This window comes from Ambystoma mexicanum, chromosome 8 (genome assembly GCF_040938575.1).
Source record: "Ambystoma mexicanum isolate Mex_15411 chromosome 8, UKY_AmexF1_1, whole genome shotgun sequence".
Lineage (NCBI taxonomy): Eukaryota > Metazoa > Chordata > Amphibia > Caudata > Ambystomatidae > Ambystoma > Ambystoma mexicanum.
The window spans coordinates 357,174,971-357,201,187 of record NC_090929.1 but is presented as its reverse complement, the minus strand read 5'-3'; the positions used below and the strand labels follow the sequence as shown (position 1 = coordinate 357,201,187).

Here is a 26,217-nt window from a genome sequence, read left to right as displayed (position 1 = left end):
CCCATCTCCCCTTCCTGCTCCTCCAACATAACCAATGCCACTACACTAGACTATGGGCTAACCACACTACACAAACACACCAAGAATCAAACTAATGTTCACGCCGTACAACTTTACAGAGATACTGCAAGCACACCCGACAGTCCATAAATCCATCACTACACAATTACACACCAACACAATAGTCGTGCACCAACAGCTATCGGCAACTCTGGACTCTTATGGATACAACTACCTAGTGCACACAACCACAATCCACCCAACATCACACGGCACACCCAAGGCACAGAGTCTTACCCATACGGTTACATCACACAGGCCTCCTGAACCAGCTCCGACATGCAAAACACTAACAGACACCAGTTCCTCCTGGTTCTGAACCTATCCTTTCATCCTATTTCCACTAACACTCCCAGCCTCTGTTTCTTGCCGAGCCACATGAGCGCCTGGAGACTGCTCTTGGGTGGTAGCTGTGCGCAGTATAAATCAACATAACATATTCATAAGGACCATCTTGGGCCTCAATACTTCACAGCAAGCAAGAAGAATCTACCCTGTTGGCCTGATATTTTATAGTGTAGTTTGAATTGTAGGGTACAGCGCATCTACATCGCTACTCCTCTGGAGATGGTTGGGAAGGGAGCTCTGTATCTATGTATCCCCATCCGCAGCTATTGGTATTTGGCTGTCAGTTGCTACATGCGTTTCCTGAAGCATTAAGGTGCAGACATGATGTAGAGTTCCGTACTGTATTATCTGCTTGAATTTAGTGGCATTCCTCATGCGTCTGATATTCCAAGATAATACATTAAGACAAGGCATTACATTCTTTTTATCCATACATGTCTAATTAATGCGTCCCATTTGTTAGGTTGGAAGTATTTCAGCAAAGTGAGTGAGATCTCATAGTGCATCAAAATTTGTGACCCATGTTGTCACATTTGTGTACCGATTGAAGTCTGTAACAATAACAATAATTATACTCCCTTTTACCCCCCCCCCATCCTTTGCCAGAAACCCCAACATGGTGTTTCAATTAACATTATCATGGTGGTATACTGTAGGGGGGATACCATGAACACCCAAGCACCTTCATGCAACTCAACCATCATTGTAACATTTAGAAGTTACAATTCTGTCTAAAAAGGTAGCAAGCGATAGTAGGTCTCACCTGGATGTGACTTTTTGCAGCATGAAAAGGTTATTTCTGTGACGTGGAAAACAAAGTCTTCAGCAAATTTCAAGGCCATTTTTGCGGTTCCGTGCAAAATTGGGTTTTGCCATTATACACGATTTTTAATTTTGGTGGGCACAGCATCAAATACTGTAATCCGGTGTAGCATTTTCTTTGTTTCTTGGAAGCCTTTTCTAAATTCCTAAACCAGTGGGCTGAAATCTGGGAAAACTTTGATAGTAGACAGCCCATATTTTAGATCATCTTTGTGTCTGGCTACTTCAAGTAGAATGTCCCAATCTTTAAAATTAAAAATCTGTGACATTCCTCGTCTCGCTGGAGCACCTGGTGGACATCTTGAGTGAAGAGTTTGCTGGGAACGCTCTATTATGAAATATGTTCAACCAGAGGTTTATCTAGGAGACTTTTTCAACAAATTGTTCCATCTCCTCTATTGCAGTTAATTTCTGATAAACTAATAATCCTGATGTTGCGACAGGATCTTTATTCCAGGTCCTTGTTTTTGGATACTACCTTCTTCATGTATTTCTGAAGTTTCGAAACCTCTGTACGCAAGTTAACCAGCTTATCCTTGAATTCACTTATCCTATTCTCTGCTTCTATAATGCGGTCACACAACTTTGCAATTTGTGCTGGGGATAGGTCAACTTTCCCAGTGAGTGTCAATCTTGTGACTCATTGTGCCTATGCTATCTTTCAATGCCCCTAGGGTTTGGCTCAGCATCTGTTGATCTGAGGATTGAGAAGGTAAGTCTTTTGTGGAGGGTAGTGTGGATGGGGGCATATGCTTTCTCGCAGTGGAGTTGCTGGGTGTTTGTAGGGAGTATCAGTCCATTTTGCTTTGTTTTTTGTGGTTCCCCCATCTGGGTATCTAAAGGGAATATTGCTAGATTCCATATTGCTATGGATGTCGTATAGGAATTCCCCAATGGCACCGGTCATGTGCAGAGATCCATACTGCTGTTTCGCAACACAGGGCTGATCCTTCTAAACTTTCTTTAATGGTGGTAATCCTTTGGTTAGAGCTCACTGCTGCATAGCAATCTCCGGATACAATTATGTAAGTTACTCAGTGGTTATAAAGATTTTTAAAATGGCAACCGGCTCACCCACTAGCGAAGAGGACCAATCTTCCTGGGTTCCCGGTCCACACTATGCGTAGCAGCCTTGGGTGTCTGTCTCTCTGCTCTCCAATTACTGCTGCAGTTCCTTTAATAAGGGGTCTTATCAGAATGGGTACGAAGAGCAGTTCCACAGAACTGACCGCAAATTAACAGACCTACGGTGCACTATGTTGTAGAGCAGGAGTGTCAGTCTTTCCTGGCTTTATAAATAGCAATCAATGAGGTGCAAGCAAAAGGCATGTGACTGGCGACGGAGGTGTCCTTGATGCTGCAGGTCTTTTCAGATCTGTAAGCAGCCCGCTTCGCTACTGTCGCATGAGCGCAGCAATCCCCCCCCCCCATGTGGATGTGATCGCCTCTACACCACCAATATCCTATTAGACCACCAGCCCATGTTCTTAAAAGATTCCAGCACTCTACCCTCTCCACTGACAGGATCTGCCTACTGCTGTGCTTGTGTTTTATGTAACCTCTAGGATCTAGAATTTGCAAACATGGTGGTTGTTGCCGAGAGCTGCTTCACAGAGCAGCCACCTTGCTGAGCACATAACAGCACCACCCCTGCCAGTATTATTTCTAAGCATTCTGCTGAGAACGAATGACTGCAGCTGTAAATTTGCAACTGGTGTAACAGAAATGTATTAACCATGTGTGCCTTCAGCCATTTAATTTATATCAGTTGCTTGCACTGATTTCCTGTTAAAAACAAGCATTGACAAAGCTAATTTCCAGGCACTGCCATCACATGCACATGTAGTCACAAAATGTTCCAGCTGCTACCATCTTATGGCTGGGTAGTACCATTATGGCAATGCTTGTCAACTGTCTATCCCATGCCTACACAAATGCAAAATAGTTGGTTTTGTCAATGTTCGTTTCAATCATTTTATATCCTGCTCACAGTAAACCATTACTTTGCTCCTTCAACGTTTACTCAAATATGTTTGTGCTAGTTGATTTCACTCACACTGCCCATCATTCAGCCCATTCCTCTCTGAACCGGTCTTATTTGAGCAAACTCGCATTACTGATTTTTTTGAGCCTTCAAATTGCACCTAGCCACATTGTCCTTTTTACATGGTGCCCCTCTGAATGAAAATTGGTACTTCTTCATCCACTCCATCTCAATGTTTTGTTCTCCATCCTCGGGTGGAGCTGCTCATGTTTAGTATGAATGGCCACATGTCCTTAGTGACTCCTATGCGCTTTCTCAATGGGGCTACTCCTATAATCCCACATTAAACCGTGTTGACATGTACTCACCATCATGCCCATACTGCCATGGTCATGCCCAGCTGAGGCAGTTGTATGGTGCTGGTGTGGATCGTCTGTAGCAGCCATCATTAGGTCCATTCCGGTATCTGGGGTGGCGTGATCCATCGAATGCCCATGGTCATGAGCCATCTTTAAAACCAGAGCAGGGAGTGAAAAACAGACCGTACTTCGAATAGCTGCAAACACAGATAAAAATACAGCATCACCTTTCGCAACTAACCAATATATAACATAGCAATTGATCTTTTATTACAAATTATGAATGTAGAAATATGTGGTCCTGCAGAGTCGCACAGATTCAAATCGAAAAACACTGGACATGGCCTAACAATTCACCACTGAAGCATTGGGCGACCAAGCTAAACTTTCAATTTTGTTTACTTAAGTGTAGAATCAAAATGTGTATAATATTAACAGATGACTATGTCCCTCTATTTAGCATATCCGAGGCAGGTGAGACAGCTACAGGCTCTTGACTTTCCATTGTATAACGTATGACACCTTTCAAATGAATAAAGAAGACATGGAGCCGGCAAAGCACTCGTGTTTTTTTTCATGCTTCTTTGGGGGCATCATACTACACAACACTCACTGTTGGTAAAGTGCTAAACCTCGATTTTAAGGAGCCAGATCAAGGACCAAGGAAGGGCATGCGTGTAACCTTCGACGTGAAGTATTAGTTTACTCATTTCTATGAAATTGCATCTTTCCCCTCTACCAAAATGTAGGAACTCCTGAGAAGTGCGTGATCAAGGACGCTAGAGATTTCCCCATACAGTGATGTGGCAGGCGCTGGACTGCACACACGGCTTGAGGAGACAGAGAAACAGATGAAGGTTTCTATGTACTCTTCCACTGAAAAAAGCCTGAAATGCATATGGAAATTCAACATCTTTTGAAGAAGAGGAAGCAGGTGTGTGGGTCGCCTTGCAAAGAGGTCTGTTAAGAAGGATTTCTGAACTCTGACCAGAAGGGGCAGAGGTTCAGAAGGCCAACCTAGTTTCTTCGAACAGGGTAACCTCTGGGCAAGGCAGACCTATCAAGGTAGTTATGACAGGCGGTCAAGACTAAGTCTCAGGAGGGGTGAGGGTGACTGAAGGACCTCAATGAGCACACAGAGTAAGGACACTTACAAATTACTCTAGACAGGTATTATATTAAAAATATAGAGAAGAAGGTTGAGTTCTAGGTAATGAACACTCCTGTGCTGAGCTCAGTGAGTAGTTTGCTTGGACTCCATCAGGTTTTGCAAGATCACAGGTTGGAAGAGGTAAACCCAATACCTCTTGAGAAAGGAGTTAATTGAGACGTCCTGGTTATCTTGCAAGAAGAGTATCAGGATCCTTTGAGATAAAAGTCATAGTCTAGACACATTGCCTGCAAAGAGAAGGTCAGCCGACCTTCTCTTTGCAGGCAATGTGTCTAGACTATGTTTCAATGTAAACAAAAACACACATGTAAAAACCACAGCTTAAAACCGTAAAGATCCTTTTTATCTCAAAGGGTCCTAATACTCTACTTGCAAGGTAACCAGGACGTCTCGATATATTAAAAATATAGACACATTTATTACAAGGCCCTTGTAACAGACCATAGCAAAGAATCACAGTAACACTTATTAAACCAATACATCACACTCAATTCAATATATATATACACAAGACCAGGGGGGTCTAAAAGGGTGACTGCACGAAATATGTCGACAACCTAGATGGGAAGGAAACGGGCAGTGCAGTTAATCTTTAGGCCCAGTTCAACATCAGTTATTCACCTAAGAGGCAGTCCAAGCCCTAAGACGAGGGGAGCCTTGTGCTCAATAGTACAAGTAATGCAAATGCATGCGGTTGTTCTAATGGGCAAAACAGGGTCTCTTCAGGGGTCTCTAGCAGCTCGGGAAGGTGGATGAGGCGATGAAGAATATGTTCCCACTATTCAAGAAGGACCTCCACTTGAAGGCAGAGGCTGTTCGAGAGTTCGGGATGGAGTTGCTATTGCACAATAGCGGTGTACAGGAGAGGGTGCCCCCATGGGCCACTCATGCGTAAAAATGGGCTCTTGCGCCAGGAGCCACCGGTTGGGGTATTGATTACTCACCGGTCCCTGATGCAAGGAGACCCAAACTTCGGCAGGTTAATCCAATTCGGTTGCAGGTTCGAATGCGGCAAAAAGGACGTCTTGGCACCTTTTAGTTCCTGAGATCCAGCGATGATTTCCAGATGGGACAGTGGCGATTTCTCCGCTCGGGGTGGATGAATCGCCCCAGTTTCACTGCAGCAGGCTTCAGGGGCAAGAGGGTGACAAATTCAGAGGACTTACAAAGGACGTTGCCGCAGCAGGGCAACACGGTAACCGCGTTTACTTCAGTCCGGGCGCACTCGTCTCACTTCAGACATGGGAATGCCAAGTGTACGAAATTCAGTGTGAGGGTGCCATGGACACAGAGCTAGCAATATACCAACTTTTGAGGGCCTCCTCGAAACGACGGAGGAGACAGAGCAATGGTCCTGCGTAAGCTGGTCAGCCCACTGGTTGGCCCAGGGACACTTCCGAGAAAGCTTACTTGCAGGGTTTGGTGACGTGCCGAGAATAGTTGGTCCCACTATTCCAATGGGTCGAAGCGTATTCGCAGACCTTCTAGGACGACCAGATGCAGAGGGGTCCCACGGGACGACAGCAGTCTCAGGGTGCCAAACCTTCCAGCGGGTCACCAGCGGTTCCTCGACTCAGCTTCGTAGTTGCAGGATACTTGGATCCTATCCTTTGTTCAGTGAGAACTCAGGAGATCGGCCTGGTAGTGGTGTTTCCAGCCTCCTCTTATCCAAAGGTCCCTTTGCGCCAAAATGGAGAGGACCCAATGGGAGATCTGCTCACAAACACACAAACTCCATATGTGGACCAATCACAGACCACGGTGGTCTCAGGCATTCAGGACACTCCAGACTCTCTGGCACCCAGGATGTGTATTGGGACCAGACATCCCAGCCCATATCCTGGAGGCACATACACAAAGCATGCAGAATGCCGCGAAAGCATTGGGATTCGCGCGAAAGTGCATGACCAAATAAGGACTGGCCCAGGTCGACTCGACCTGAGGAAGGTGAAGGGGCAAGATGGCCAAATGACAGGACAAAGAACCTCTGGCCATTTTGGAGCCAGGCCACCTATTCGTGCCAAACGCGGTTAACCTGGCAGGAAAGGGTTAACAATAATTCAAACCAATAGCTGCCACCAGTCCTGTTATGGCACATCTGCACAGTTCATAAAAAGTCCAGCGAGAGTATCTAGGGCCTTTGGAAATGACTATAGACCCAAGTGTGCTGTATGGTAAGATAAATTGCACACTGGTTACAAGTTGCACAAAAGTTGCAACAGGAGAAAAGGACAAAGGGAAACAAAGTCTCCCAGTACTGACTGTCTTAAGGGCATGTCAGTTTCCCCATGTAAAGTGAGCGAAAGCCCAGAAGAGTGCAGCTGAAGGCTGTGCTTCTCTGGCAAAGTCAGTCAATGGTGTCTAAACAGCAGCAAAATGTTTGGGGTTGACACATGGAGGGAAAATTGCATACAACTATGAAATCTTTCCTAACAAGGACTATCCCACTTAATCATCAGGTGCTCTACTTAATATACTATAACTGCTAAACTACACCAGCTGGGTGGCTGATAAGTAATCAGAAGCACACAGCGTAAAATATGTCCATGTGTTAATATGGGACACATATGTTGCCAGTCTTCTGTATTGGACAAATAAAAGTAAAAAGAATGAGTTAGTGAATGATTTCTCAACAGCATTGAGGGGTCAGATAAGGCAGATCATGAAATGAATCGTCCGATCTCAATCTCGCCCTACATCCTTTACGAATCCCTCAGCAAGTGGCGTCTCACTAGCAAGTCTTGGAACTTGCCTCAGACACTTAGGAGTTCCAAGTCTAGTTTTAGGTAACATATGATTGATCACGGACCCCTCTCTTATTCACCTGAGCCGTTTCATTATGTACTGTGGCCCACCTTCGAGCACGGGGAAACCTCAAGCAAGAGATACAGAGATCCAGATCGAAAGATTGCCACAAAAGAATATCCCCAGTCCACATACATTTCTTTAATGTTAAGATTTCAGGTCCGTTTCATTCAAATGCAGTGTGCTGAATGCGCAAGTGTTTAAAAAGGAACGTTGTGTGACTGAAGGAACCAGATCTCATGTGGAAACACGGATCTTTTCACTGGCCGGGACAACAACAGTTTCCTCTACATTGTGCCCCACGTTCACCTGTTTCATACTGTTTGAAGTTTTCATTCTTTGAAACCAATATATTAAAAGAGAAACGTGTTAAAGCCAGAAAACGAATGTGTTGCATACTGTGATACCCAGTCAGTTTCAAATTCACATGAAGTTAAATTGAGTGGCCAGCTAAAAGGCAACAGACTACGGTATCGCGTGTTACCAATGGAGAGCTTTTCATAGACCACTCCATTGCAGACAATATGAAGCACTGTGTTTGAAACCCGGCCTGCGGAAGGAGGAGCTAGCTGGGAAAAAGGAAATCTAGGAAAAGTTACATAGGGCTAGGGGTTATCCATCCAATAAAGCGCCAAACCTTTCAGGGTACATCAAAATATATACTTCTATAGACATTTACCTAATAAGAGCGTTTGACCAAACCCGTCTGCTTTCAAACATTTTGGGCAACGTGGACGTTACACATCCAATTGCGCTCATCCTCCTCCACCGTCAGAGGACAAAGGCTGTCTGTTCTCGACATCCTTCCAATGCCAAACTTAATTTAAGCCAATGTCCCGCAGGGGTCCTCTTCTAATTCTTAATTGGCAGCCATGTTTCATACTGGGGTATTTATCTTCGCCTAATCTCACTGAAAGGATTAGGCAATCGCCCGAGAAGGCCAACGAGTGCCTTGGGCCAGCCATTTGCAGAGGAGCGTCGTGAAGGGCCTCACGTGCTTGGTAATAAGAGCAGCTCTGGGAGAGGAAGCACGTACAGACCGAAGGTCTGCTGCCACCTAATCTGCTTATTTCAAAAGCTGGCTGTTACCTGTCCATTATTGTAACATTAGAAAAACGAATAAGGCTCTAATCTATCCACCTAGACAGGCCTTAGGTCACTGCCTTCGTAGGCCCCTATAGAATTGTTTGCTGATGGGGAAGGCCCTCTGAAACAGCGACGTTTGAAAAGGGCTCAGATCACAAAGCTGGTAATCACGCCCCAGCCTATGTACTCGTGGCTCTTGCAGTGAGAAAGCAAGGAAGGGCTCTGTGCGCTGAAGAGAAGGGATTGCTTTTATCAGCAACAGCCCACACTTACCCTATCGGTAACACAAAATAAGTTAACCATACCCATCTGTTAACTCCTTCATGTACCTCTACCCCAGCCAACTCCCAACGCCCCCCCCAACCCCACCAGAGAAATTACCACGAACACAACATATTCAATTGGTTAAAACCTGCCCCACAGCTGCTTTATTAGGCAGGAGTTATCTGATCCGTAACTTCAACGTCACAGCTTCAGGAGTCTGCACTGAGCTGGCGTTCTAACTGCACCCCAAGTCAGGAAATATGTAATATTCCTCACAAGGGATCCGTCTGATCGAATGCTCCCTAACCACCAGCATCACATTTTCATTTTTGACTTTTTCATTTTACTAACATACTTCTCACATGCTTATTTTCTTTGGCATTTCGGCTTACTTTCCCACCCATACCAGGCCCACCTACGACCCCCCCGCCCCCACCTCACCCAAACATCCTGTGGCATCTCTGAGGTCTTGTACCCCGCGAGTGCCGTTGTCCCAGCTGACGGCTGCGCAACATCCCTGTGGCTCCTGACAGTACTTTCACATTGGATGCTTCCTGTAACTCCGCCATGACACTTTGGTGGATAACGACACCCAAGTGTTCCCGCTCCTACCCAAGTCACACCTGCCCCGGGTGCGGCCTTATAACACCTTCACACACAAGGAAAAGAAACAGACACTACATGAAGCCTAGTTACTCCAGTTGTGCAATACTTTTATTGCCCCAAATGACCCCTCCTGTTGAAATAAGGCAGTAACCCTAACTCACATTATTATGGTATTTATTGAACGCGGACCTAGCTTCGAGAAGCAACGAAGCGCTTTACAGAGGTATGCAACAGTACAGAGGCAGAACAGAGCTTTTTTCAGAGGTAACAGAACAGATATACAGCGGGAATAGGATACAGAGGAGGGGTACAGCTGTACAGGGTGGCGGGGAAGAGAGGGGCAGACAGCGTTTAGCGAGTCAGGTGGCGCAGGACGATGTGATGGCCTAGGTGTTCAGGTGGAGAGACTCCTTAAAGAGGAGACTCTTGAGTTCTTTGCTGAATTGGAGGAGTGTGGGGGCCCAGTATGATATTAACGAGGAGGAGGTTCCGTAGTCTAGGCGCATAGGCAGAGAAGGCTTGTTTTCTGGTCCTTTCGTTTTTACAGTGGTGGATTTCAAGTCTGTATGTGTCCTGGCTTCTGGTGGGGCGCTGTATGCCAGAGATGCAGAGTTTCTCAGTGAGGTAGGTGGGTGACTTGAGGGCAGCTGTTTTATAGATGATGCAGCAAGACTTGAAGGTGATTTGTGCATGCACTAGGAGCCAGTGAAGGTCAATGAGGGCCGGGGTAATGTGGTGGTACCTGCATAGACCCTTGATGAGGTGTTCAGCCGTGTGAAGGACACTTGCCAGGGCCACAAGGGAGGATGAAGGGAGGCCTTCGAGGAGGGCATTGCCCCTATCCAGGTGGAATAGGATCAGTGCTTCGACAGAGGATCTAAAGCTGTCTGGGGGATGGGCTTTCCACAGGAGGGAAGGCTGATACCAAGCTGCCAGAATGTTCTTAGCTATGTTTGTCTTGAAGGAGAGGCGTTGGAATCCGAGGGACTTCACGCAGGAGGGGAGCTTGGGTTTTAAGCCCGGTATGGTTCATGGTTGATAGCCATCTCTGTATGTCTGGGTGTTCAGTGATATTGGTGAGATGTACGAATTCTATCTTGGAGGGGGTGAGCCTAAAGTAAACACTGGGCAATCCAAAACTGGATCAGCAAGAGGCAGGTTTTGAGCCTGTGGATGTCCTTGGAGTCAATCACGAGGTTTAGCTGTGTGTCGCAAGCATATTGGTGGATGTGGTGGTTGTGTGTGGCTAGGAGGGCTTCGAGTGGCTGTGTATAGATTGAAGATCACTAGGGAGAGGATGGAACACTGCGGAACTCCACAGGTGACGGGTAACATTGGCGACCTAGAGGAGTCCATCTGAACAAACTGCTGGTGGTTGGCGAGATAGGACTTGAACGAGCATAGGACAAAGTCACTGATCCTCATGCGACGATGTAGTGTGTTCCTGAGTGTCTGGAGTTCTACTGTGTCGAGAACGTCTGAGAGGTATGATGGCCCAATACAAATTCTCCTGTTCACTGTGACCAAAGAAATTACCTGCGCTATTCTTAACATTTTATTACAAGATTTAACAGCCATATGGTATGTGACTAAGATGGTCCAGGGATTAATGCACAGCGAAACAGACAAAGCTCCCATTTTGTCAGAACACAAGAGTTTCCCGAGAGGGTGGAATGGGCGAGGTCTGGCCAGAGAAGGTATTGATCACTGAGAAGATTGGCAATCATACAACAAAACAAAGTTGATATGCCTAGGAAGAGTAAGGCAGTGCAGCCCTCGATCGACACATTCACACTACCACGAGTCGTCAACGTTGTGGTAGAACATAGCAGCAAAAACCAGCCACAGGCAAGATTCCCCGTTAAGACAGACGGCCGCACCTAAAGGGCTGCACACCCAAACTTTCCAAACTGTGCTGCCATAATAAGCTGAGCAGCAAAAGTGGATGGCGTCTGCAGAGTCCAAAAAAGAACTACAGACAACCCTGCATTCTTTCTACAGATGAGCCATATGGAAGGATTGTGCATTAGCACTCAGACTATACCCAACATGGAACGTATTAAAAAGACTTGCATTCTTATAGAAGACATGACCAAGTAAAATGACATCAAGTCTGCACCTCTGCAATGTATCTTTGCAAGTGCAGCAGACAGTGCATGCTACTTCATTTAGTGACTTCTGCACTCCTAGTTAATCAGCCTCGTCTTTCATTGAAACACTAGCAGAAGTACCAGTTATCCAAACGGGTTCTGTAGACGGACATGATAACAAGGATCCTGTAGGTCAATGTTCCAATTCGCTTATCGCTTGATGTGCTTTGCACCATAAATTAAACTGCATTGAGTGTGGTTGGCCGACATACCCTGTACCAGATGTTTGGGGGAGGCGAGATTTGGTGTGCTCCTGCATACTGAGACCTTCTGTGTTCTATCCCCACCTGTCGCCTCACCCCGGCATGGTGCATTTCGTTGTGGTGCATTGCGGTGCAAATATCTCAGAAACCGTGCATCCTACGGCCTTAAAACGTGGTTATCTGGGACCTTGAGTTTTGTTCCTCGTGTCGGGACTGGTCCTACTACCACATTGGATGTATCGCTGACTTCAGGCAACCGCCTTATGTGTGAAGGTGCTGAAATCCAGGGAAAGGGGTGGGGTGTCCACATGTCATGTAGCCAGTGTTGTCCAGAATATGATATGATAGGTTATTTATAACGCGCTTAATACCCAGAGGTTTCTAAGCGCGGACCCAGGGATCGAACCTGTGTTGCTCCGTGTCGTCTTGCATCCAAGTTGAGCACGCTGCCGCTGAGCTATCCTCCTGGGACTAACAGGTAACTATGCACAATTTGGTGCAGATTGGTGAAATGGTGTGGAATTCTATAAGGAACAACGCTTTGCCACAAACCCACACACTATTGACTTTTATATATAGATGGAATGTATATCTAATAAGGGAAGGATCAAAACACCTGCAAAAGCAGTAAAAGGCAACCAAAGTGGCAGACCAGCACAGCCTTGCATCCAGTCTCCAGTCCTCTACCTTGCCTCAGAAAGGCCCTTTACTTTTCCCTCCGACTGACCTAGTAGCAGCACCCTTTCATTAAGGGGTAGAAATTGAATATTTATTAAACTACAGCAAACCAGACTGGGCTCTGAAATGGCCCACATCAGATTACGCCTTCTTCATAATCCTGGTCCGGCCAGACAGATAGCAAAGATAGTTTCACCTACATAAAGGCATCTATTTATAAATTAGATCTATGCTACAATGTGGACAACCCACCATTATTTGCCCCAAAACACATGGCCCCAGAGTTACGTATCTGCACGTGAGTGAATGCATTTATAGAGCACAGTGTTTGCCGTCTCGAAGGGGTGCATCAATGTAGGTGCTGAAATGCCTTACAGCCAAGTCTAAGCTAGATAAAACGCAGCACATACATACCTAAATTCAAGGACACTACAAAACTTTCCATCGTTTCTCAAATGAATGAGGTCATGCGTGGTTATCCCCCCGTCCCCCACCCTTTCTTGCATGTTGCTGGACAGATATAAGCAGATTTCAACGCGATATTTGATTATGGTAGCCCTTAATTTCTGGGTCTGCTAACATTTCTCCGGCATCAGCTCCGGAAAGTACAAAATGCTGCCATGAGAATTTTCTCTAGAAGGGGACATATAGACCATATTTCGACAGGGTTAACTGGCATCCAGTACGGAAACACACGTTAAGGTCCTTCCTATCACTCAAAGTCCTCTATTGGACCAACTCTGCTCGAACAGTGATATTTTCAACCACACCAATCTCCGAAAGACGAACCTGCTTTAGTATCACTCAGGATGTATTCTTCACTTTATGCTGAAATGTAGGTTTTGCTGGTGGCATCACTGAAGCATGAATAACTAATTCCAATAAAGTTTTCCTTGTTTTCCTTACAGAGCCTCATTGGTACCATGGTGGTTAGAACAAGTGATATTTTAAATATCACTTGTTTTTAAAATACCTTCCTAATTACGAGTTGGTTTGCAATGAAATATGTAATGCATGGGATAGATGCAAGGTACTACATCGGTAAGGGCAAGGTATTTACCACCATACTCAGTGCTGGTCATTGGGCCGTCTCTCGGCGGATACGACATCCGGCACCAGAAATGGAGCTGATCTCGGCATCCGGCCAGAGTTAGCCGCCCAAGACCATGAACCGCGCTGCAATACTTTAAAAATAATAATAATAAAACGCCCGCGATGGCAGCATTGCCCTTTACCGTGGCTTTGCCACTGGCGTGTAATGCACATGATTCCTTTCAGTTGTACATGCAGCGAGCATTGAGCATTACACGTCAGTGGCAAAGCCACGGTAAACGGCAATGCTGCCGTCGGGAGTGATTTACTTATTTATTTTAGGTATTGCAGCATTGCTGGATGCACACTACGAGCCCCGCCACCTTCAGACCACGCCCCATCGGGCACCGCCCCCCCACCCGAACTCCTCCCGCACCCAGCCCTTGTGTTGTGGAATCCCCACCACATTTTTCCATTTCCTCCACTGACCATACTCATAATGAGGCCTTTAAGTTAGCAGCTCCCTCTTCCTTCTGGGCTGAGATCTGGAGACATATTTTCCCAGAGTGTCCCAACTCTACCCCCAAATGTTTTGGTGGACCTTCTCTTTGCCTTCACTCGTTGTTCAGCGTTCGAAGCTATTTTACAGGGTTTAATCCATATGTTCGGAACTCCCAATGTCTAGGCAATATTGCGTGCAGCTGCGAGAAATATGGTATCTTATGTGCCTGGAAGTGCGATTTATGGGCCAAAGTAAAGAGTGCGTAAAAGGAGGCCCGGGGGACCACAGAGGCCGTCGGATTGCCCTCGCTGCATGAAATAAGGCTAAAATCACTCAGCCGCGGGCAGGGTGCCAGGCGGCTGCAGTAAAATGAGAAACAAAACAAGATAAACCCCTTTCAGTAAGGCCAACAAGGAAAAGCGCACGGCCTGAGGGGAGGGGAGAACCCCATCTCCCATTTCCTTGTCGCCCAGGCGGGCGCGTCAATATGTTTTCTATTTCCACCCATGGAGCAGTGGCCTGAGGAGAAGGGTGGAGAGCAGGAGCAGAGCAACAAGCTTTAGCAGGACCAAAAGAAGGAGAGGACGACAGACCAAGTGGGTCGGGAGTATCAGGAGGAAGGCTGGACAAATACTGAACTCCAGACAGGCATCAGGCTCCATGGCTAAACCCGCGAATATTGCCGGGAAGCCCTGCATCATGATTGGCCATTAGGATTGAAACTATTCTAACTATTCTCATCTGTTTTCAGTTCTGCAGTTCCTACTCTGTTCCAGATTTCCTTCATCTGAACTGCTCCACTGCGATTCTTAAGACTCTGAAATGCACCTTCAAATGACTCAACTGCAGTTTTCTAGTCTATTTTTAATGCATCGGTTCCATCAAAACCTATAATGAAATAGTGGGTAAACTTTGAGCACGTCACTACTTTGCAAATAGCCATACAACATTGCATGCATAACAGCATGTCAAAGTGACAGAATATTGTAGATTACTCCTTGTTGATACACGTTAGCATGTTAATGCTGCCTGCAGCTGGGATGTGCAAGGTTACAATATGATTTGGTTGGCTAAGTCAGTTGCTGGTGCGTGGCGAGTGTCCAGCAACATTGTTTGGTTACCCCATATGAGGCTAAGTGGAAATGCAGTTGTAAAGAAAATCTGAAGCATCAGACCGCTAGAAATGGGGCCCCGTCAATTGAAAACAAATTGCGGGCCCAGAGTTTGTGCTAGTGAATTGCTTAACCTCACCTGGCGTGATGTTGCATAACATAGCCTAAAATGGCGTGACAAGGAATAAAAAGGAAAAATAAGATACATGTGAGTAGTACAGGCCATGGTGCTACAGGCCTTCTGCATGCCCTACCTTTCCAGGTTTGCTCCTTGAGTGGAGTTATGGGCAACTGTGAGATTATTGATTGCTGCCGTTAGCGATTATTGGCCTGAGGAAGGGTGGCATCGTCCAAGATTGTGTGGCATTTGAGCTAGCTGTGCAGTCATGGCAGCAAGGTAGGGCACCAGAGGCCCTCCCTACCACACACCTGCTTGTCCATGGAGGTGAAGTAAAAGTGCCCACATGATATTAGTGCCCCAGAAAGGATGCAGATCTGGCATGTGGAGGAAATGATATGGTTTTTAAAAAAAATTTTTTAAATGGTTTGTTACAAACTTTTAAAAAGAAGAAAACAACATATGGCCACAATTAGCAGACAAGTTTGACAATGAAAATAAGTTCCGCCAAGAATGTACAAATGGGAAGGATCAAAGCATAATCTTGGAATTTAGGCAGAAGCAAAGGACTAGCTTAGGCAAAAGTAACTATTACTGCCAGTGCCCAAACTATATCGAGACGCTTTCATTATTAGAGTTCAGACTTTGCTTCTGCATTTAACAATTTTTTCTCCAATGAATCCAAGAAGAACGTTAGCTCAATTGTAAAACTACGGTCTGAGTCTTGAAAGGATTGTCTCCACCATTCATCCACGGTCAATGATGGTTTTGCTAATATGAACCTTCCTAAATGTTTTGTGCGTTCTTGCCTCAAGTTGGGATATAGTAATGTTAAATGTTTCAAGGTTTCAGTATCTTCTCCACAGAGTCTGCATGACAAGGATCTTGTACCTGTTATTTCCCGTATGCTCAAATGTTCCCAAGTGAGAAATTGGTTTAGGTGACATTTCATAAAGATCTCTCTACGCTTTGTATCTGGAAATTTTTGTAGGTATGGCTGAATCTCGTTCAATTTTCTCTCTTCAATGGGTATCAGCTTCATGATTCTATGTTTTTTGCACGAGTCACCAGTGTCTATCCAGTTTTGAGCCCAAAGCATTGATTTGACCTTGTTTGGGTTTTCTTGTAGCAGGCTTCTCTCTGCTCCTATGTCATTTAAGAGTTTTTCGCAACATTGAGCCCACAAGGATTGTACAGTATCACAAGGCCCCTTGGCAAGATCTTTTAGGATGTTATATTGGGGTTGAGGTTTCTCTGCAGTTGCTTTGCAGTATTCATGTAGCGTGTTCCACGCAATCCTTCCATTAATGGATAGAAGACGGAGTTCATGTCTTATACAGTCAGTAGGAAGGCCTAATAGTAATCGCAGCACTTTGGCCAGAATGAATGTTCCAGTGAGGCCCACACTTCTGCAGGGCATTCAAAAGCACAATTGGCTCCATGAATTAAAGCCGGAATGACTTTCGTTTTATAGAAGGTCAGGACAGGTATTAGTGAATGTTTACCATATTTTGTATTCACAATACAGGCTTGCGCTGTCAGTTGCTTGCATTTGCCCTTTACTTTTTCAACCCATGGGGCGTCATTGATACTTGAACTCAGCAACATGCCCAAATACATCGATTTTTTTGTTAGCTCAACCTTTCCTTCGCCCAGTTTCCAAGTAAACTTTTTTTTCCCTAATAAGTTCTTTGTTCTTCTGCAGGTCTTGAAGAATTAATATTTCTGATTTTTGTGTGTTGACATTCAGACCATTTTGTTGGATGTAATGATCTAGGATGCAGAGTTTGCGTTGTAGACCTTTTGGGGTGAGGTCCAAAAGGACTAGATCAACCGCATACAGTATCCAGTTGATGTCTTTTCTGTTTACTTTTGGAGGGAATATGTTTGCATTTTCGTATGCGTCACCTAAGTCTGAGATAAATAAGAGAACATTTATTTTCCAAGTCTGAGAAAATAATCGAGGCAAGAGGGCAGCCTTGTTTTACTCCTCTAAGTTTTTATTGGATTGGATAAGGGAGCCCCTTTTATCCATCCTTATTTTTTATCTCAGTATCAGTGTGCAAAGGTTTTATTGCCAATAGTAGACTAATTGGGCAGTTCCAGTCGGACATTTTCTTCCAAAGCAGTTCCCCATCAATGATATGGTCTAAATGTCTGGTACCTGCGAGGTGTCAAGTCTTTCCTCTCCACACAAACTTCTCAGTTATGTGCGGATTTGAGACTGGATACCAAGATCTCCGACAGGCCACGGGCATACTTAAAGATTGTTTAAATGAAGTGATGGCCGGAAGGAAGGTGGAGTATAACTCATCAAAACAAAGAAAGTTTTAGACATTTTAAAATGCCCAGTGGTGTAGGTGGAACCAAGATTGTTTTCTCCTATCACCGTTTCTCCCACCCTCAGCTGCTTGAACGTTTTGGCTTGAGAGTAAGAGTGCCTTAATATGAAAACCATAGGGCTCCATGTCTACTTTTTTAGTATGCAGTGGGTGGAGGGAACAGGGCAGTCTCAGTACGGCATCGCCATACTTTACACAGGTGTTGTGACTTGTAGGTCTTCTGCTCATCGGGCAAAGAACAGCGTTTGCAAGACAAATCAGGGCTCTGCCTGAGCACCTAACCATTTGCCCCAGTGACAAAAACCTCACTCAGCAGACACACCCAAGGACATGGACACTGGGCCCTTTCCTCCCACCATTCCGCCCCCACTCAGCAGGTACTGGGGCCACTCCTTGATGGTCAAACTTCATGGACCGGTATTCAGTTTTTGAGAAACGGCTACAAAATCATGGACGCACAGAGCTACACAACTCTAATTTGCAAATTAATCAACAAAGTTCGGACCTAGAGTTCACAGGGCAGACCTATATAATGCAGGGGAGTCAACATGGTTCAGGTTTCCTTGTTACCAGAGGACAGACTGTGGGCCATTCAGTAGTAGCAAAGTGGCTCGGGAGTGCTGCCAGAGCCTGAGGTTTGTAGGATTCATATTATTTATTTTTTAAAATCGCATCACATGCCTGTGGGCCTCAAGGCGCACAATTAACAATCAAAACACACACAATACAGAGATATACAGAGTCAGTAGGTCAGGGCTTGGGGGAGAGGAGATGCTGTAGAGTAGCTTTCTCCTCAACCTGTTTTGAGGTTAAACAAATTAGTTTTAACTGCTCTCTTGAATTCTATCAAGGATCGAGAAGCTCTCAACACAAGAGGACGAGCGTTCCAAAGCTGGTTCCTCCAAATTTAGTCAGCTTAAAACGTGATTGCATTCGATTGTGGCTGTCGTTGGAGTGCAAATGCCGGCTTGGGTGATTTAGGGTCAGGCGGTCCGCAAGATATTGGGGCGGTGGAAGTCTATCAATTGTAGGCGAGTGCTAGAAGCTTGTAAGTAATCCTGCGTCTGACAGGAAGCCAATGTAAAGCCCTTCTAGAGTTTGTTGTATGTTCTCGTTTAGACTGCGCATACAGCGCTGTTCCGAGTGGTTTGACGGGAGTGAAGGCTGGCTTGGAAAGTCACAATGAAAAGGCTGTTGCAATAAGTGAGCCTGGTGTTTACTAAGGCAGTGGCCAGAATTGATCTATTGCTGATGGAAAGATAAGGCTTAATTTGGTTCAAGAACTTAATGACATAGCCACATGAATATCGTACGTGAGCCACCCGAGATGTCAGACAGTTCGGCATCCAGATGGACACCCAGGGTCTTTACACATCTGGTCACAGTGATCTTACTGCCGGCGATGTTAGACATTCATAATTGAAGTCCAATTTCTTAAGCCAAGGACCAGTTTCCACAATGAGAAGCTCAGCTTCCCAATTATTGAGCGCCAGGGAGTTTAAGACCATCCAGGACTGGATGGCAGCATACACCCTAATCAAGGTCTCGGAATCTTGTGTGTAATCATCTGACAATTGGAGGACCACCTGATTGTCATCAGGGTAGTTGGTATAACAGACACCCACGCAGTTCAAGAGGTCAAGCAGAGGCCTGATATAGATGTTTAATAGGGTTGCGCTATGCATGATACCTGCGCCAATCCAGCGGTGATGGTAGTTGGTGTAGATTGGGAATTCTCTAGTGCCACTCTGGAGGTGTGGGGGCCCAGAAAATAGGCAATCCAACCTGTGGCTCTGTCAGAGCAGCAAGCCAGACCTTTTAATCTGTCGACAAGTATGGTATGATCGACAAGATCAAATACTGCTGAAAGGTCTAACATTAGCAGAGTAGGTTGACCTCTTTCGTACCATGTCTTGTTCTCAAGCCAGATTGTCGGGTGCCTAAAAGGCCATTATTCTCTGTAAAATCTTGTAGTTGTAAATATGGAACAAGTTACTTACCTGTAACTGTTCTCCAGCATGGGTCTGGCATGGATTCACATGCTCATGAATATTCTCCGTCGTCAGGCTGGGAATCCTCGGTAAAGAAAAAAATCAGTATCAGTTTCGTTTCTGATCTGTCTTTCTTAGTAGTAACCAATCATTGGTCGCTGGGTCATACTGCCCCCAGCCAATGACTGCCCTCTCCCTAAGCCCCGCCCCTGGCAGCCATCCTCAGATTTGGTAGCACGTAAAGTGGCAGTATGACCAAGTGAAGAGCCGCAGAGGGGTAGGAGGGAGGGTTCACATGTGAATCAATGCCAGACCCATGCTGGAGAACAACAGTTACAGGTAAGTAACTTGTTCCTTCTCCAGCATGGGGTCTGGCATGGATTCACATGCTCATGAATATAAGAATACATAGCAGTACACACATGCACAACCACGGGAGGTCGCAAGGCTCAACATTAAGCATTACATAAAACTCAACAGTAAGCGTCTCTTACCTCCTCACCAGGCTCACCTTAACCGAACCGGTTGCGCAGCACTGCCTGGCCGACTCTGGACTCCTCCATGGAATCCCGGTCGACGCAGTAGAATCTCATGAAGGTGTGCGTTGACCTCCACGTAGCAGCCCTGCAGATGTCCAGCAGGGGCACACCAGACAAGAATGCCGTGGTAGCAGCGATCGCTCTGGTCGAATGTGCTCTCGGACGGCCGGGCAACGGTCGGTTTGCCAACCGATGACAGTGCATGATGCAGCCGGAGAGCCATCTGGAAATTGAAGCTTTCGAGAGAGCCTTCCCTTGATTCACAGGTCCAAAGTTCTCAAACAGCTGTGATGTCTTCCGAACACTCTTCATTCGGTTCACGTAGAACTTCAGCACTCTAGCTACATCCAGTGAGTGCAAAGTCCTCTCGTCCGGAGACGAAGGCGACGGGAAAACGACTGGTAACACCAAGGGCTCGTTGAAATGGAGGTCCTACGGCACCTTGGGCATGAAGGAGGGGTGCGTCCTCAGCAGCACCATAGTCTCGTGGAAAGTCAAGTATGGAGGCTTGCAAGAAAAGGCCTGAATCTCTCCCACGCGTCGTGCAGAGGTGATGGCCACAAGGAACGCTGTCTTCCACGACAGAAACTTCAACGGAGCCGAATGCAAGGGCTCGAATGGTGGGCCCATGAGCCTTGTCAGCACCACGTTGAGTTCCCACGCCCGGGCTGGAGCCTTTACCGGCGGGAACGATCGGAACAGTCCTTTCATAAACTCCTTCACCAGGAGATGAGACCACAAGGACGACCGTCCTGCAGTTCTGGTGTATCGGGAAATCGCTGCCCGATGTATCTTGATGGAAGTGTGAGCTAGTCCAGCTTTGGCCAGCGACAGTAAGTACGGTAGCACTTGAGGGGCTGTAATCCGTAGAGGGTTAATCTACTGCGCACGGCACCAGACAGAGAACCTCTTCCACTTGTGTCCGTAGCACTTGAGAATTGAGGACGCCCTGGCCTTTGCAAGAACCTCTCTGCAGTCAGCCGGGATATCGAACCCTCCAAACTCTAGTGTTTCAGGAGCCAGGCATGCAAGCTCAGGGTTGTGATGAAGAATGGCGCCTCCTTCTCTGGAGAGAAGATCTGCGTCCGTCGACGGTTTGACTGGTGGGGGACGCTGACAAATCCAGAAGGTCCGGGAACCAAATCTGTCTCAGCCACCTCGGTGCGACGAGGATCACCCTGCACCGGGACCTCTTGAGTTGGTTGATGAGCCTGAGCAGCAACAGCAGGAACGCATACAGGAGCAGGCCGTCCCAGGGGAACAAGAAAGCATCGCACATGTTCCTCGGCTGGGGGAACCTGCTGGTGAACCTCTGGCACTTGGAGTTCATCGTCGTCGCGAACAGGACGATTTGGGGTTTGCCCCATCGCCGTAAGAGTTGATCCACTTGATCCTGGCGTAGTTCCGACTCGTGGCAAGAGCGCAGCTCCCTGCTGAGCGAGTCGGCGATGGTGTTTTTTATCCCTGCTAGATGAAAAGGCACCAGAAACATCCCCTGGGCAACAACCCAGTGCCACAGATCCTGGGCTTCCTTGGATAGGGCTGGGGATCTGGTTCCTCCCTGCTTCCGGATGTAGAACATCGTGGTGGTGTTGTCGGTGAAGATCCTCACCACCTTGCCCTTGAGAGACGGGAGGAATGACTTGAGGGCCCAGAACACTGCTCGGAGCTCCAGTATGTTGATGTGGAGCGGCCTCTCCTCCGGGAGCCACAGGCCTTTCGCGTGAAGATCTCTGGTGTGCGCTCCCCACCCCTCCAGGGAGGCATCCGTCGTCACCGTCACTTGGCATGCTGGGGTCTGAAAGTCCGTGCCCGCGGCGAGATGCGCGCGGGTGCCCGACCATCGAATTGCCCTGCGGAATACTTTGTTGAGCGAGATCTTGTCCTCGAAGCGGATCGTCGCTCGTGTCCAACGGGCGTCGAGGAACTCCTGCAGAGGACGCATCCGAAGCCTGCACAGGCGCACCAGGTACATGCAAGAGGACATCATCCCGGGAAGGGACTTGATGGACCTCACTTGGACCACGTCCGTGGCCAGCAGACGCTGTACCTTGCCCAGGATGGCCTGCGTTCTTTCCTCCGATGGTGAGGCCAACTGTGCTACTGTATCGAGCTTGGTTCCCAGAAACAGCGCAACCTGCGACGGAACCAGGTGGGATTTAGGGAAGTTGATGGAGAATCCCAGGTCCGTGAGCAGCCGGACGGTCTTATCCGTGTGTTCGACGGCGGGTTCCCTTGTCCCTGCTCGGATGATCCAGTCGTCCAGGTAGGAGTAGACGTGGATCCCCTGCAGGCGCAGCCCCGCCACCACTGGTGCCAGGCACTTGGTGAACACCCTGGGCGCCTACTTCAATCCGAAATGGAGGGCCTTGAACTGGTAGTGCCGCCCTTGGACTACGAACCTGAGAAACTTTCGGTGTCCTTTTAAGATGGGGATGTGAAAGTACGCATCCTCCAGATCCAGCGATGCTAGGAAGTCGCCTTCCTCCAGCTATCCCAGCACGTGCTGGAGGGTGACCATCCGGGACTTCTGTGCCTTGATGTATTAGTTTAGCTGACGCAAGTCCAGGATGGGACGCCAACCTCCTGTCTTTTTTCTGACGAGGAAGTATCTTGATTATACTCCGGAGCCCCGGAGCCTCTTTGGGACGAGCTCGATGGCTCCTTTCTTGAGCATCGCCCTCACCTCTAACAGCAGTTGAGGGACGTGGTTTTCCTTCCTGGCCACTGGAGGAATTCGGGGGCACTTCTTTAGGAATTCCAGAGCGTGCCCGTGGGCCAGGGCATCCAGCACCTAACGGTCGGTGGAGATAGTCTCCCACACACTAACAAACTTCTCCAGCCGGCCTCCCACCGGGGTGCTTCGGTGGGGGCCCGACGCCACGGCCAGTTCAGTTTTGTTTGGAAGCAGCCTTGCCTCCTTGGCCTCCCTGGCAACGGAGATTCAACGGACTTGCCTCGTCCCCGGCAGGCTTCTTGCGACAAGGAACGGGCCGCTTGACGGTAGGTCGAGGAGCCGCTGCCAAATCCTTTGGAGGCACCTTGCTTGCCTCCAGAGTTCCGAAAGGGCGGCCGCCGTTGCTGCAGAACTCCCAAGGCACGAGCCGTCTCTGTGTCGGTCTTGATGGCCTGCAGCAACTCATCCACAGTCTTTCCAAACAGATTTGTTCCCATAGAAGGGCATGTCCAAATCCTTGGCTTGCACGTCCTGGCGGAAATCCGTTGCCTTGAGCCACCCTCGCCGTCGAAGGCAAACGCTGTTGCCCAACTGGCGGAAACCGGAGTCGGCAATGTCCGTGGCCACAGTTATGGCGTGGTCCGATACCACCTCACCCTCCTGTAGGATCCCCAGGGCCTCTGCCCTCTTGTCGTCCGGGAGGAAGTCCAACAGGGGGGCGATCTTGTACCACAATTCCCTGTCGTAGCGGGCCACAATCGCTAGGGCGTTGGCCGTCTTAATCTTCGTCGCTGCCGACGAGATGACTCGTCGTCCCACGGTGTCCAGCTGCTTTCCCTCGCCGTCCGGTAGGGAAGTTGAGGATGAAGCCGATGCCCCCCCCCCCAACTTTCTTCTTGGCCGCCGCTGAGACGACCGAATCCGGGGTCGGCTGCGCCCTAAGGCACAACGGGGTGGCATCGGGGACCCGGTACTTCTTGTCGTACCGGTCCCTCTTGGCAGGTGTCATCGACGGGTTCTTGAGGAGGGCAAGACCCTCGTCCCAGATGTCATCCAGCAACGGCACCGCGAGGACCGTCTTCCTTTTGGCCTCGCGCCGTTGGCAGAGGAAGCTTTCCTTCTCCTCAGGGCAGAGTTGAAAGAGCTTGGATGCCCTGGCAATCATGACGTGAAAGGAGCCAATCTCGTCGGGCGGGGACGCCCGAGGAATCGGAGACGGGAGGCCAGTCCCGTCGTCACTGCCATCGTCACCCGTCCCCGTCGTGGCCGTGTCCGTTCCCGTGTCCCCTCGGGATCGGGGAAGGCGACAAAGGCTGAGAAGGCCGTGAGGGCTGAAGGGGCACTGGATGAAGTCTCCTCCTCTTGTTCAGAGGGCTTCCCGACGGACCTGGTACAGCTGGGTCGTCCGTCGGGGGTAGGAGCAGTCTCGTCCTTATCTCTGTGCATAAGGCTTGGATTGCTGTCAAAATGGCTGCCGAGTTGTCCTGAGGCTCGGGTTGCGACGGGCGTGCCGGGAGCAACGGTTGTTGCTCCACGGGAACCTCGTCGTCGTTGCGGCCCTCGCTCTCGTCGTCCATCTCCTCGGGATTCCTCCCGTTGGGCTGGGCCTCCTCCAAATTTTCGGTCAGTTCCTCCTCAGAGGTTGTGTCTGTGTTGTCACCGCCCCCTCCCTTTTTCCACCAGGGTCTTCACGGGGGTCTTCTCGATGGGCTTAAAAGAGGATTCCCTCCACTGAGGCAGGGAAACTCTGGGCCCCGAGGTCACCTCCACTGGGATAGCCTCCACAGGCTTCGCCAGGGCCGCAGCGACTCCCTCGATACAGGCCTTAGCCTGGTGAATCAAGGCCTTCACCACCTTGGGCGCGCTTGAGGCCTTCACCTCAGGGGGAGGGTCACCGCCTCGCTCCCCCTCGGCCGGTTCCTCTGAGATCGACCGGGGCATCTACAGAAGCTTAGCCGGGTTCTCAGATTTTCTCTTCCCCGAGCCAGAGCGTTGGCTCGCGGCTGATGGCGTTGGTGAAGGTGCGCCCTGCCTGGCAGCCGAGGAGCCCGACCGTTCGGCGCTCCCGGTGCCCGCGGACTTGCAATGCTTTGCCTTCTGTTGGGCCCCCGTCGCCGGGGCGCCCTCACAGGACTTAGAAGACCGCTCGGACTTCTTCTTCTCACCTGCTGGGCTCTTGCCTTCCAGCCAGTTGGAGAGACGGGTCCGGCGATCCCGGATCATCCGATCCGACATGTTAAAGCAAAATGCACAGTCCTTCTCCACATGTGTTTTGTCCTCGTGGAGGCAGTAAAGGCATTTCAAATGCTCGTCCCCCTTGAACACATTTTGTAGGTTGAATCCAGGGCAGATCCTGAACAGTTTGCCGGGAGTCGAGCTTCCCTTCTCCTGGGCCATGTTCTTCTGGTCCACAAGGTAGGCCTCAGAAACTTCTGGAATCCTCCAAGGAGCTCAACTCGACAAAAACTTCACCCTTGAGGGGCGTAGATAAATCGGAAACGGGTCCCCGTTGATCGGAAGTAGAAACGGTGGAGCTTGAAGCTCGATTAAACCGAAAAATTAGATGAATCTCTTTGAAAAAAGCGCAAAACGCAGTAAAAGCTCGAGAGCTATAGCACGAGGACTCCCAACATTTGAGCGTGCAGTAAAATCTGAGGATGGCTGCCAGGGGCGGGGCTTAGGGAGAGGGCAGTCATTGGCTGGGGGCAGTATGACCCAGAGACCAGTGATTGGTTACTATTAAGAAAGACAGATCAGAAACGAAACCGATACTGATTTTTTCTTTACCGAGGATTCCCAGCCTGACGACGGGGAATATTCATGAGCATGTGAATCCATGCCAGACCCCATGCTGGTGAAGCCACTGTATCGAGGATTTAAAGCAGAAATGGGACATTAGTTATGGGCCGGTAGTTTTTAGTCAGAGTAGGGTCAAGTGTGCTCTTTTTCAGTAGAGGTGTGAGCCAAGCCTCTAAGTGATGGTGGCACTATGCCCTCCCTAAATGATAAGTTGACCATTCCAGTGATCCATCGGATCAGCAGGTTTAGGGACCCTTTGAAGATGTTGGCTGGGCAAATGTCTCCCTGACACGACGTGGGTTTCAGGTAGGAGACTACCTTAAGTATTTCAGTTTCAGTACATTGTTTGAAATCAAACTTCGGTATCAGAGGGTTAGTGATTGAACTAGCAGGAATAGTTGTAGTGGTGTGCAGACCATTATTCATAACATTAAGACTGGTTTGCCGTGTGCGTGTATAGCTTTTTGGTGACCAAGAATTGTATCTGAAAATTCTGTAATAGGTAGAACTTGTTGGCCCATTGGTTTTAGCATATTGTCAATTATCAGTGACATGGTTTCCAGCTGTGA

The 26,217-nt window shown here is 48.1% G+C and overlaps 1 protein-coding gene across 1 annotated transcript in view; it reads right to left on the bottom strand.

The window, feature by feature from the left end:
• SLC31A1 (solute carrier family 31 member 1) overlaps window positions 1-26,217 on the bottom strand; it is a 117,634-nt gene that overhangs the window by 79,425 nt on the left and 11,992 nt on the right. The window contains exon 2 of the mRNA XM_069609814.1: window positions 3,583-3,770. Coding sequence (XP_069465915.1) covers window positions 3,583-3,723 — 141 coding nt within the window. The 5' untranslated portion in view covers window positions 3,724-3,770. The remainder of the gene's footprint in view (window positions 1-3,582; window positions 3,771-26,217) is intronic.